Source organism: Hibiscus syriacus, unplaced genomic scaffold (assembly GCF_006381635.1).
Source record: "Hibiscus syriacus cultivar Baekdansim isolate YM2019G1 unplaced genomic scaffold, ASM638163v2 tig00005551_pilon, whole genome shotgun sequence".
NCBI lineage: Eukaryota > Viridiplantae > Streptophyta > Magnoliopsida > Malvales > Malvaceae > Hibiscus > Hibiscus syriacus.
This window is the reverse complement of record NW_024062060.1, coordinates 10,244-24,470: the sequence shown is the minus strand read 5'-3', so window position 1 is coordinate 24,470 and position 14,227 is coordinate 10,244. Positions and strand designations below refer to the sequence as shown.

At 29.1% G+C, this 14,227-nt stretch overlaps 1 protein-coding gene across 1 annotated transcript; it reads right to left on the bottom strand.

The window, feature by feature from the left end:
- Nucleotides 1–66: 66 nt before the first annotated feature.
- Nucleotides 67–2,212, bottom strand: LOC120199801. Its single transcript, XM_039200809.1, has 3 exons — nucleotides 1,409–2,212; nucleotides 520–1,167; nucleotides 67–468 (listed from the first exon to the last, which is right to left on the bottom strand). The coding sequence occupies exons 1-3, from the start codon at nucleotides 2,210–2,212 to the stop codon at nucleotides 67–69; spliced, it is 1,854 nt and encodes a 617-aa protein (XP_039056740.1).
- Between the last annotated feature and the right edge of the window lie 12,015 nt (nucleotides 2,213–14,227).

Below are 14,227 nucleotides of genomic sequence, written 5' to 3'. Positions count from 1 at the left end.
ATGGACCAAGACTTTTTGAAAAAAAAGAAGGGTAAAACCATCAGGGCCAGGGGCCTTGTCATTCTCTTAGCCAAAAATAGATTCTTTAATCTCTTCATTAGATACTTCTTTGACAATGTTAGAAGCATTGTCAGATGGAATAGAATAGTTCAACAGATCCTTTAAAAACTGAGGATTAGTGCCTTTGACACTAGGATCAGCAGCCCCAATCAAGTTAGAATAGAAATATATCACTTCCGAAGCCATTAAATCGAAAGATTCAAGTCTGTTACCCTGATCATCAATGAGCATACGAATAGTCTCCCTATTTTTCTTAACATTAACAGCAGAATGAAAGAATTTGGTGCATTGATCACCGTCTTTGATCCATTTAACCTTTGCTTTATGTTTCAGAAATAGATGTTCAGCTTTTTCAAGAATGTTTAATTCTTGTTGGATTTGCAGCTCCTTATCAATAGAATCTTCTCTCTTTAAAGAGAGAAGTTGCCGATGTTAAAGTTCAGTTTTCTTCATCCTAACCCGAGACGAGATATCGCTATAGCAAGAAGAATTGAGTTTCTTTAAGCTGGTTTTAAGGTGCTTGAGCTTGAGGAAAAGAATCTTCATAGGATTTCCTTGAAAAGAGACTTTCCAAGACTGTTCAACCTCTTTCAAGAAATTCGGATGTAAGGTCCAAAAATTGAAGAATTTAAATGGCTTAGGCTTATTAGTAGGGTTGTCTTTTGAAAACCATACTAGTGTCATACAGTGATCGGAAACTCCCGGAGGAAGGAATTCAACAAAAGAACTTTGAAAAGTACTAACCCAATTGTGGTTTATGAGCACCCTGTCAAGTTTTCTCGCAAGGAAAGATCCAGATTGTTTGTTGCTCCATGTAAAAAGAGGACCAAAAAAGGGATGATCAAGGAGGTCAATAGCCCGAATGACTTCTTGGATCTCTTTCATTTCGGGAGAAGAGAAGGGAGTGAGGAGCTCAAAATCTGAGCTTTCGTTGGGATGCAGGGTGATGTTAAAGTTTCCTCCTAGAATCCAAGGGAGGTGGTCAATACTACTTTCCAGATCGAGTAATTTCAACCAAAGCTGTCTACGGGTAATTGTGTCATTGCTACCATAAACCGCGGAAATAACAAAAGGATTTCCATTGAACTTTCCATTGGCAGAAATAACCTGATCAGAAACTTGGAAAGTAGAAAGATCAATATTTTTCTTCCATATGATCCAAATTCTCCCATTGATTGCGTAGTCGTAATTAGTACTAACATTCCAATTCGCAGATAAAGATTCAACTATGACATTGGATTAATATCAACATTGTACTGTGATGCCCTAAGAAGCACCTTATTTCGCTTCAAAGGATTATTAAATCCTCTTATGTTCCAGTAGAAGACAATCATTGAGGAATAAATACCAAAGAGGTTCCATCACCCCCAGTCGAGGAACTTTTGGTTTTATCCAATTTGTCTTTCTTTTTCTGCTTAAGGTCTTTGACCAGTTCATCAACTCCCTTTGATACAATTTGGCTTTTCCTTTGGGGACCATCATGATTGGGAGTGGTTTCTTCAATTGAATTCAGGAGTTCAAATCTATTCTTAGAACCAACAAAAACAGTTTTCTCCTTGGGAGGATTTCCTCTACCACGTTTAGGAGATGATTTTATAGAGGAACCATCTTCGACAATAGCAATGGGATCAGAAGATGAAGACTGAATTTCAACACTTGGGACATATTGCAAATCCTTAGAATTAGTAAAATTATGATCAGTATCAACATCATTCTCTTGTGTAACAACAATAGAAGGTGGATTAAGATTTAAATTTTGAGAAGGAAGCTTAGGAGGATCAGAGCGGATAAAATCAAGCTGATTCTCTTTAGCTTGAGAGTCTTCATTAGGGAAAGATTCAGAAATGGCAGAAGCATGAAGAGAATTTGCTCCTTCATGAGAGCAATTTGAAATTTGAGCATATTTTTTCTTCCAGACTTGGCTAGGAGCAGGATTTGAGTTGGATTTCACTAAGCAATTTTTGTCATTATGACCAAAAATCTTACAATTCTTGCATTTAGGAGGCAGCCAGGGTACTTCCACATAGACAGTTGTAGTTAAACCATCTTGGAGGACAACATTAAGAGTTTTAGGAATATCGTCGTTAACATCAATTTCCACGCAAATCTTTGCGAATTCAAGCCTAGACTTAGAAGCTGTTACATAATCCATAGAAATTGGATTCCCTAAGCAACTAGCAATGTAACTTAAGCCTGTCTGAGTAAATAATTCAAGGGGACATTATACAGGTGAACCCAAATCGGGATTTTAGAGAGATCAAAGTGAAGGCATTTTAAGCTAGGTTCCCAATTTCTCAGAATGAGTGGTTTATTAAGTATTGCCAAGGGCCATTTTCAAGCACCCATTTCCTAGCAATTTCAGAAGCAAATGTGAAAATATAAAGATTAGTTCCTACTAAACTGACTTGTACTCGAGAGCCTTACAATGGTTTTGTCCATAAGTTATCAATGATTCGTTGTAGAGTTGAGAAGTTTGGCGTCGGACCAAGAAATTGCCCCTCGAGTGATAACCTCCATTCTGATATGCCAGATTTTAATACCTCGGTGGGAGGGTTAATCATTGGGATTCCGTCTTGCACCTTCGGTGGATAAAAATTTAGGGTTTGGCTATTAAAACCCCCAAATAACTTTATTCAGTCCATCAAATGAGTGAGGGATTTTTGGGTAAGATGGATAGGAAAACGAGGACCTTGAAACAAGAAGCCAAGATAAAGAACCATCGTGATCAAGAGAGTAATAGGCAGAAAAGACGAAGACCACCGGAGACACGACGGAAATCCAGAAACTGTTAAGCCTGCTAACGTACACCTAGAGGTACTTAAAGGAAGATCATTTCTCTTAGATGTTCTTTAAAGATTGATCTCCAAAAGGCTTTCAATAATATTCATTGGGACTTTATTTATTCTGTCCTAAAAGCCCTCAATCTTCCTCAGAGATTTATTAATTGGATTGAGGCATGTTTCTCTGAAGCTAGATTCTCAATCTCTTTTAATGGAAGCTTGATAGGATTTTTAAGGGAGCTAGAGGCATTAGACAAGGTGATCCACTTTCTCATATCCTTTTCGTAATCTCCATGAATATCCTTTCCAGTTTGCTCAATCTGGCTGCTACCAAAGGTCTGTTTAACTACCACCCTAAATGCAAAAGAATAGGGCTCACTCATTTATCCTTTGCTGACGATTTATTAATTTTTTTCAAATGAAATGTGGAGTCTGTTGCAGGAGTCTTAACTGTTCTTGATCATTTTTATAAGATGTATGGCCTTAATCTCAATGCTGGAAAATGTGTCTTCTTTACAGTTGAAATTTCGAACAGCAACATTGAGCTTATTAAAAGAACAATTGGTTTCCATCATGGCAGCTTGCCTGTTAGATATCTTGGTCTTCCTTTAATAACAAGAAAACTTTCAGAAAATGATTGTGGTCCTCTGATTGATAGTATTAAAACAAGGCTCAACCTTTGGTTTAGCAAAAACTTGAGCTACGCTGGCAGACTCGAGCTCGTAAGAGTTGTATTGTTCAGCATTGTTAATTATTGGTGCAGGCATTTACTGTTCCCTCAGTCTGTAATCAGCAAAATTGAACAACTCTGCTCTCGTTTCTTCTAGAAAGGCTCAGACAAATCTGCCTCAAGTGCGCGTGTCTGCTGGAACAAAATCTGACATCTGAAATCAGGGGGGGATCTTGGTTTAAAAGACCTTAAATCATGGAATAGAGCCTGCATTATCAAGCTTGTAAAAAATATACTTGCAGGAGAGGATTCTCTTTGGGTTGCATGGATTAATGTTTATGTTATCAAGGATAAGGACTTGTGGACCATGGAAAGAGGTGCTAGCCTTAGTTGGAGCTTTAATAGAATTCTTAAACTTCGATCTACAGCACACCATGTCCTTGCGAGTAGAGATTCCACCATTAGGGAAATATGGCTTGAAATTAGAAACAAGGGTGATAAAGTCCCTTGGCACAACTTAATTTGGTTCCCTCAACACATTCCTAAACACAACCTTATAGCATAGATGGCATTTTTAGATAGACTCCCTACTTGTGATTGTCTTTTAAGTATGGGGATCAATTCTAACGGGAATTGTGTTCTCTGTAATGATATGCTGGAAAACCGTAATCACTTATTCTTTGGTTGCTCCACTGCTTCTTTTTTGCGAACATAAATTCTGCTCCTTAACGGTTTAAACACAAACATCTCTTCTTGGGAGGATATGATAACATGGGCTTGCAACACATGGAAAGGTAAATCCCTCATTTTCACTATTCTTAAACTTGCTTGGTGTGCAAGCATTTATGTCTTGTGGGAGGAACGCAACCGATGAATCTTCAAATGATGCTCCAGAACTGCCGAGGAACTTCTCATTAGCATCAAAGACTTTGTTGGAATTAAACTTAGGGGGGAAAACATTAATATGCTAGATCATGTAAATTCTAATCTTTGTAATGCTTGGGGTATTGCTTAATTGATCACTTTTTGTATATTAACTTTCTTTTTTCAGTGATCGGTTCTGATTTTGTAACTAACATTGCTTATTTGGGTAATAAAAATATTTATTTATCAAAAAATGATATTTTTTGAACTAATCACTTGTATCCGATCTATTGACCGACTAATCCAGATCGGGTACTGCAGAGGCGAGTACAACCCCTAACCCAGTTTGCTCCATTCATAAAATTCAGGATTCGAACCCCTGACCTTGCTTAAGGGACCTAGTGTCTCATCCCACTAGACCAACTGGTTGTTGGTAATATGATATTTTTCAACTAAATGAAATTTTATATTTTCTCAAATTATATAAATATATTAAGGGTTGTGATTCACTCGCTAGTTTCCTATAAATTTAAGATCGTTGAACAAGTGAAAATAGATGGCCGATATTAACTTCTTGTTTTTCGAATGTATATCTTCTTATTTCTTAATCATATATTTTCAGTCATCCAATTATCCTACTTCATTTAGTAGTATCTAAAGATTATTATATACTCTCGTTTCAACATTTATTATTATGATTAAATTCAAACACATATTTTATAGTTGATTCTTATTTTATCATCACAAACATCCAATATCATAACTACAATATCTAATTTTATTATTACTGATGTTTTAAATCTTATTAGAGTTAAATTTATTATAACAATTCGATCATTTAATCAATATTTTGATGTTAATTTAATTATTTATTAACTCAATTTGAAGAATAATTCAACTTATTGAAGAGCTATCTAACCTCTTTAACTTTCTAACTACTTGATGTTAGTCCACTTTCAAGGTTTGATATTTTTTTTCACTCAAAAGGTCTTAAATTTTTTTTTAAAGAAAGAAAAATAAAAAAAAAGTATAAGAGGAGAAATTATTTTATGAATCTTTCTCATCACATAAGATATGGACCTAGCCAATCAAATTTATACATGTCAATAATTATTTATTAATTATCATTAAATTTATATTTAATTTTAATTGTTTATTTCTTTCTGTAATAGGATTGAATTTTTATCTTTTCTTCAACCTCTTAACTCTCCCCTCCCTAACCCAATCACCATAGCCACTTTCATTTTCCTTCCTTCCTATGCTTGCAACCTAAATCATGTTATCTTCAATACATATTAAGTTAAATCGTTTCTCTCTCTCTCTCTCTCTTTTTGATTTTTTATACCCTAAGTAAAATTTAATCGATCAATAGATATGTCATAGCCCAATTCAAGAAAAGAATTAAATTGGTTGAAATTTAGGGACTAAAATGCAAGATTCCAGAATGTGTAGGCTTTTTAAGAAGTTGCTTGAAAATCCAAGGATGTTAACTCTAAATTACCCATTTTTATTCTCAGTGAAAATTAAAACCCCCTATTTGAAATTTTATAAACAATTAAAATATGTTATAAATCTATGTACTCTTTCTACATTTGAAATTTAATTTTTAAATCCAAAAATATATAAAAGAAAATATGTTTTCAAAACTAAAAGTAGAAGGTTTGGATTTCAAATGTACAAAGAGTATAAGGACTTGGACATGTTGTTTACTTTATATAAAATAAGTTAAATCTAAACTTTTTAACATAATAAATTAAAAGAAAAAAGTATATAATTCCTTTTATAGAAATTAAGTAATTATTATCAATAAAAAGATTATTACTTTAGTGAAAAAAAATAAGAGTTTTATAGAAAGAGAAATTATAAAATTATTTTGATTACATGTAATCCCTCGTATCTATGTTGGAGATCATATCATAGACATATTTGTCTCTGACGATGTCGGTTCTTCCAGAATATTTATAGACTATCTTCATCGGGATTTCATATAAAAGTAATAAATCTAAAATTATTATTAAGCTAAATTTCAATTTATTATGTTAAAAAAATTCAAATAGATAAATATATTAATAAAAAAGTGAAAATTTATAGACTATCTTTTTAATATTAATAAGATAATTTTATGGCTGTGTTGATGAAATAAATAAATAAATAAATGAATCAAATAGACAATATGAAGTGAATATGTGTATATAAAAATACGAATCCATAATTTTATGTCTAGAGATAAACAAACTTTAAATAATTATATTAAAAATTTAAGTATTGTAATATATAAAAATTTAAAATTTTCAGAGATACAATTGTCTCAATATCTCTTCTGCCTATTCATGTATATAATTATTCGATAAATTATTTTCACAAATGATTTTAATTCATCCTCACATATATTTACTTAATATTTAATTATACACTTAAAATACATAAAAATAAATTAAAAAATTCAAACGTCAAATCATTAATAATAATTTTATGTAACTTGATGCTGACTTATGCATGATGTCATAATGACTATAGTTATTTTCAAATAAAATATATTAAATACGTATTTTTATAGTATTTAAACAAATTACATCATATTTATTACTATAGTATTTATTTTCGGGTAAATTACAGGTTTGGTAAGTGAAGTTTATTTTCTACAGTTAAATAATTAAACGACGTTATGACATGACAACTTATATTAAAATGACGCTATTTTGAATTCTTATATAAAAAAAAGAAATTTAAACTAAAGCGACGTCGTTTTGATTAAAATACGGTCATATCATGACGCCGTTAATTATTTAACGGCGGAGTGACTGAAAAATTTAATATATAAAGTTCAGTGAGTAAATTAAAAAATTGAAAGTACAATTAATAAATAGGAGAAAAAATAAAAGTTAGTTACCAAACGTGTAGTTTACCCTTATTTTTCAATTCTAAAACAAAACAAAACCCAACGTATCCTGAACCGGAAAAGTTGGAATTTGCTGAAGCGAACCATTTCCCAGAGGCCAGAACTTAACTGTCAAATTAATCCAGCCTGTACAATCAATCAAACAATTGAGTTCGACTCAAAATTCTCCGACTTCATTTTGAGTCCACTCGGTTAAACTCATTTATATTAAATACACAAATTCAAGACGATATAAATATATAATGATAATAAAATAAAAATTATATAAATATATAAAATCACTTTTGTTTTTTTACCAAACTCTCAAATTCCAGTTTAGAAAGATTTTATTCAATTTAAAATTCGACTTAAATTCAAAGAAAAATTTACACTTAATCTCACCTCGACACAAATATAAAAATACTTTTATTCAAGGAAATAAGAACATAATTAAAAATATATATTACGAGATAGTATAACAGTTATTTATAAATATATAAAAATAACCAATGCCGGGTTTAGAAGAAAAGTTGGGATGGATACCCATATGTTAACTGTACAAAAATTTCGAAATGGAGAATTCGTCTGTTAAAAAAGAAAAAGAAAACAACTCGTTCATGATATACAAATTATATTATCCATTATCGAGAAGGGAATGAAGGTATTTATACAAATAATAGCTGTAAGGGTAAGCGTCGGTGGTCAAAGTCATAGCCGTGTTTTACGACGAAGTTGAAGATGACGGCTACATAATGCGTGGAGCGAAAGCAATTATCAAATTGTGTCAACGTCTCTTGATCATCGACAAGGTAAGAAAGATGTAAGAAGAAAAAAAAAACGTGCATGATAAAATGAGAGGGTCAAATGAAATGTTGTTTGGCAGCCAAGTAAAGCAGTCAAGACTCCACTCCCTGTGGCTGTGGTTCCACATCAACCTTCTTCCTTGCTCATGCGAGCATGGTTTTCAAAACCGGACCGGTTAGTGAACCGGTTATGCTATCGGTTCATTGGTTCAACCGGTCGAATCGGTCCGATCGGTTAGAAGAATCGGACGACGTCATAATTATTTAAAAAATTAAATAAAAATACCAAAAATATTTAATAAAAAATAATTTTTTATATCACAAGTCATATTCAAAGCAAGTCATAACATATATAAGTTAAAAACCATAAAATTAAGTGAAACAAAATGATTCAAATTAACCACAACATAATATTTAAGGTAAAACATATTAAATAATAAATATAATTATATAAATATATTTAAAAAATAAATTTGGGGTTAAAAACATCATAACAAAATTATATAACTATAATTATATAACTATTATTTCACTTCAATCAAGCACGAATTTTATGCTTTAATCGAGCTTCTAATTTTTTTTTTGAGTTCAAGCCTTTTTGAGTTCAAGTTTCAATATTATATTTCGAGTTTGAGTTGAACTTGATAATTTTTAGCTTGTGAGTTTGAGTTGAGTTGAGCTTACTTTTAAAGTTTTCAAGTTCGAGTCGAGCTCAGCAATACTCGAGTTCGACTTGACTCGTTTAACAAACGACGTTGTTTGGTTTATTTTTATAAAAAAAAACAAAAATCCCGGTTTTTTCCGGTTTTCAGTCGGTCCGGTTCGAACGGTTCATCGGTTCATCGATTCTGGCCGGTTCACTAATAGCGGTTCAATCGGTTTAAATTGAACCGAACTAAATAACGGTTCCCGGTTAAACTGACCGGTCCGGTCTGGTTTTCAAAACAGAGGCTTGGAGTACAAAAACACATTTTTCGTTTTAAATATTATTGAAATATAATATATAGTTTATTACATATAATAAATTATTATTTTAATTAATTTAAAATAATCATAATGTAATATCTATTCAAAATATTCTCGATCATCTGATAATAATTTTTTTTACAATTCTGTTGACGACGTGCTCAGACTGAGAATTTTTAAAATAATAAATATCTTTTAACCATTCAAATTGTTTAGTTAGTGAATAACTAATAAATTATTGAAATGAATATATTGTTCATTATTTTAAAAATAAACTAAAATATTCCCAAAAATGAATCCTTCCTGAACAAAACTAAAATAAGTTCAGGAAGCTCATAATCAAATGCAATTAGTATATCATGCTAACATATGAGTTAAATTATGATACTTTCAATTGTTTCAGTTTTAGCACTTAATTTTGGCTTCCAATTTTATTGTATAAATAGGCCATTAATTTGATAATGTTGTGATCACATAGATGGGTCGGGTGGTGCAAGTTGACCCATGCGGGTCAGCACGACCCCCAAACCTATTCCTCGTTTTCATCATCGATGCATTCCGTCGTCCGATAACATCATTTGTAACCGAGGTCATCAAAATGCTCTTATTTTATTCTCTTCTCCCTATGACTTGATTTTCATTTTTTGATGTGACATGTAAAACTGATTGAAATCGATTTGAGTTGAAATTATTTGTAATCCGAGAGTGGTGGTCTGAAATTGATTTCAGTCTAAATTGATATTGATCTAAATTCAAGTTAGACATGGAAATTATAGTTATGAATCCGACCTGCACTGGTTATGAGAATGACCTGAACCCGAATTTAACCTTTAATATGATAATCGAATCTGATATGCATTCGACTGATATGAATCTGAACTCGAGATTAACCTGATAAATAGCTGGTACTATCCGACCTATTAAGTATTATCAACCTGACTTGTTATGAACATGACCTGTAATTGATTCAACCTGTAAATGATCCGACTTGTTATTGAATTGATATGACATTTAACTCACTTATAAGTTATAATTGAGAAAGTTGTGATATTTTGAATTTTTAATAAACAAATTGTTAGTTATGATAATTCAATTAATAAATTACTTATTATATTAATTAAATTTTTTATATTATAAATATTAATTATAATCATTAAATTAATTTACTTAAATAATTTACTTACTGAACATAATTTTATTAGATTGTAAAAAAATAATTTAATATTTATAAATTTAATTTATTTTTTATGTAATATTTAATTAAATATAATTAAATTAAAATTTTAAAATATATAAGAGATAAATTTATTTGAGATTAAATATTTAAAATTTAAACATCAATTTAAAAAATGGTATACTTATATATATATATATATATATGAAAAATTCTAGAATGCATGTTATTCATTGCAATTCACCGTTAATTTTATAGATAACATTTATAAATAATCATTAAAATATATCAAAATTATCTTTTTAAACATTTAATTTTTAAAAGTTACATGATGAATATTAAATTTTAATTTTGTTACAAAATGGGCACAAAATCATTAAGAAATATCTCTTTTGACCCTTTCGTTATAACTAAAAATTTAATTTTACTCTTAATTTTAATTGAAATAATTTTTATTAGGTTCATTGAATTGAAAATAAAATAGATAAATATAAACTAAATATCATATTTTAATTTTATTTTATAAATATTAAATTTGTACCATATAAATTAAAAACTATTTGATATAATATTATAATATTATGGATGTATGATTTTTAAATTACATTTAAATTGTTAAATAAAAGTTAAATGCTTAAATCACATAATTAATACAAAATAATATTATTATTGATAACATAAATTTTCAGACGTCGAAAATTATAAATTTTTTATTTTACACATATAACAACACTTAAATAAATAATTACTTATAAAATTATTTTTACTCAATAAAAAATTAATTTCATTGTTTAATAACTGAATTTTTAAAAATACTTTTTTAGTTTTAAAAACGATTTATTTTCATATATTTAAAAAATATAAAAATTTTATAATTATTACTTAAAAATGTTGAAAAATGTTAAAACGAAATTTTAGTTATAAATGGGAGACTAAATAAGATATTTATTTCATTAATTTACTATGTTATGTCATCCCTTAATAACATTTAAGGATTGTTATTTATTATTTTAACAAAGTTTAAAACTCAATGTCTATTTTGTAACTTTTAAAAATTTAATGTTAAATAAAATCAATTTAAAAACTTCTGTGACTTTATAATTTTTACCTTATTTTATATTAATGGTGCATTTCAACGAATGTCACTCATTATGCTCATCCATATATATATATATATATTCACATGACTAGTGGGGAAAACGTTTTAAAATAAATATTTGTTTTTAGGGGAAAGTTTGATTTTTTTTTTTTGGGAATTTAGACGCGGGCGGGAACCGGCAAATTTCGTTTTAACGACACAATTGTTCGTTTAGGAGGAAAATTGAGGGTAAAATCGTGAAATGGTCACTTACCTTTTATATTTGTACTTTTTTACTCATCAAATTAAAAAAAAAAAGTTAGGTGTTGGTCACTTAAGTTATCATTTTATTAAGTTTGTTGATTGAGATATTGAATGTTGTTAGTTTGATGATATAACACGTTAGTAAAGAGTTTAATTTTTATTTTAGCCCTTAAATATAAAAAAATATTAATTATGAGCCTTTTTATAAATTTGAAGTAGTTTAGGGACAAATTTTCAATTTATCCCGAAACTTGGTTTTGGTCATTGAATTTTCCCTAAACTATTCCGGTTTTATAAAAAGTTTCATAATTATTATTTTATCTATAATTTAGGGGTTAAAATAAGAATTAAATTATTTATTAACTTGTCAAATTTATTAAACTAATTGCATATAATGTATCGATAAACAAAACATAGTAAAACAATAACGTAATTGACCAAAACTTAACGTTTTTTAATTTGATGAGTAAAAGTGTAAAAATATAAAATGTAAGTAATCATTCTCGTACTTTACCAGATATTTAATTAACATTTTTTGGGCAAATATTTAAATTTTGAACTGTAAAATTGATCAAGTTGGTTCAACTGAACGATTTAAAAGTATAACAAAATACCGTTTATCTAAGATTTAGTTGTAAAATATAATTTTTATTTAAATTGATGCTTAAATTTTAAATTTATATTTTAATTAACAACATTATTATATATGTATTCACTCATATATACTTTATACTTATATATATATATATATATATATATATGGTATATACTTATGTATATACTCGTGTGTATAAATATATAAGTATATAGATACTTATATCATATATACTAATATATATTATACATGTATGTATATTATAAGTATAATTTATGCATAAGTATAATGTACATTATATATGCATGCATCATAACATTCATCATACATAATATATATTATAATTGTTTCAATTTGTTCCCCAACTTATGAAATGAATGCAATTTAGTTCATTTTTTATATTAATTTTAATTTTACATTTATTCAATTTAGTCCTTAAAATTATATTTGTATTTGAAATTGACCCATATTTATATTTTTATAATTTACTTCAACCCCTATAAATCACATAATAAACTTCATTTCAAATTCTATAAATTATACCATAATCTCCAAACCCTACATACTTTTGTTTACCAACTTTTTAAATGGATGCAATTTAGTCCATTTTTTGTATTAATTTCAACTTCACATTTTATAATTATTTGGATTTGATCCCTCATCCATGGATGGTGTTTAATTTATTTAAATTTTAGTTTGCAATTTCATGTTTGTTCAATTTAGTCCTTAAAATTATATTTTTATCAAAATTGACTAAAATTTATTTATACTTTTTGTAATTTACTCCTAATCATATATAATTACAAATTACAATTCGGCGTTCATTAAAGGCAAAAAAATTAACGCAAAAATGACCCGACTTAAAGTCAATCTGTATCCAGTAAGATCAAACCTGAATTTTTCTATAAATGATGTGATCTGATCTGAACGAGATCCGACCTGAAGTTAATTTTAACATGAATTTACTTGGTAATTAACTTATTCAAACCTAAACTAACATTGATCCAAACTAAAATTAACTTGATACGAACTGAATCTGATGTCAAATCAATATGAAAATGACCCAAACTGATTTGACATTTACCCGACCTGATTCGAGTTGGACCATTAAATTGACCTGACATGACCAAAGAAAGATTCAAGGATTTCAAACTTTCAATTAATTCAGGTATGCTTTTGCATCTAGTATTTTATTCTTGATGATTTGGCATGATTAAATCTTGGGTTATTTGTGTTATTGATTTTCATATTTATTATGATTAGATTTTAACAGATGAAATTTTGATGATTTTGATTTAGAGTGGTAATTTAGGGTTGGGGCAACAAACGATGAGGGGTGATTTAGGGGAATTGTTGAACTATATTTTGATATAACAAATTAAGGCAAAAATGTTTTTGGATTTGAGTTGAATTTATTCAAAGTTTTCAAAGTTTTTCAAAAATAAATCAAAGTCCATTTAACTTGGAATTGAGCACAAAATATTTTTTTGGACAAGAAGTATTAATATTGTTCTTATAGCATCGATACCTCATGAACAATATCGATATCGTTCATATGATACCAATACCAAAGGTAAGGGAAGTATTTATACTCACTAAGTAGTATCGATACTACTAGCATTGCTCAAATTCCAAAATGCAAAAATGGTACCATACCCAAAAGGATACCGATACTACTTCACAGAGTAGTATCGATACCATAGGCTTAGTATCGATACCGTCAGGCCCAACGACTAGTAACATCTAGTTTTATTTAAAAATAACAAAGTTAGTACCGATACTCCCTATAGGAGTACTGATAACTTCTATACTAGGCATTTTTATTTTGTAGAGAAAAACATCTCCAAAGGCTCCAAATCACTCCCAACGGCTAAAAACGACCACAAATTCATTTCAACATATAAATACAAGTTGAGGACACTTGAAGAATGGTTAGAACACATGTCCAAGCAATCAAACACAAGAGAAGAGCTTTTCACTCTTTATTCTATTCTCTTGTACATATTGTGTTTTTGTGAGCTTTAATTTTGTAAATACCTACCTTAGAGAGGTTTTATAGTTTACTTCTTTTTATCCTTTTGTAAAGGGGATTGGT

Excerpts from the sequence above, each read along its gene's own strand:
- LOC120199801 (XM_039200809.1), bottom strand. The coding sequence starts at position 2,212 with ATGGATTATGTAACAGCTTCTAAGTCTAGGCTTGAATTCGCAAAGATT. Across the intron at positions 1,168-1,408 it reads GGGGTGATGGAACCTCTTTG|GTTATTTCTGCCAATGGAAA; the intron begins GTATTTATTCCT and ends GTTTCTGATCAG. Across the intron at positions 469-519 it reads ATAGCGATATCTCGTCTCGG|AGAGAAGATTCTATTGATAA; the intron begins GTTAGGATGAAG and ends CTCTCTTTAAAG.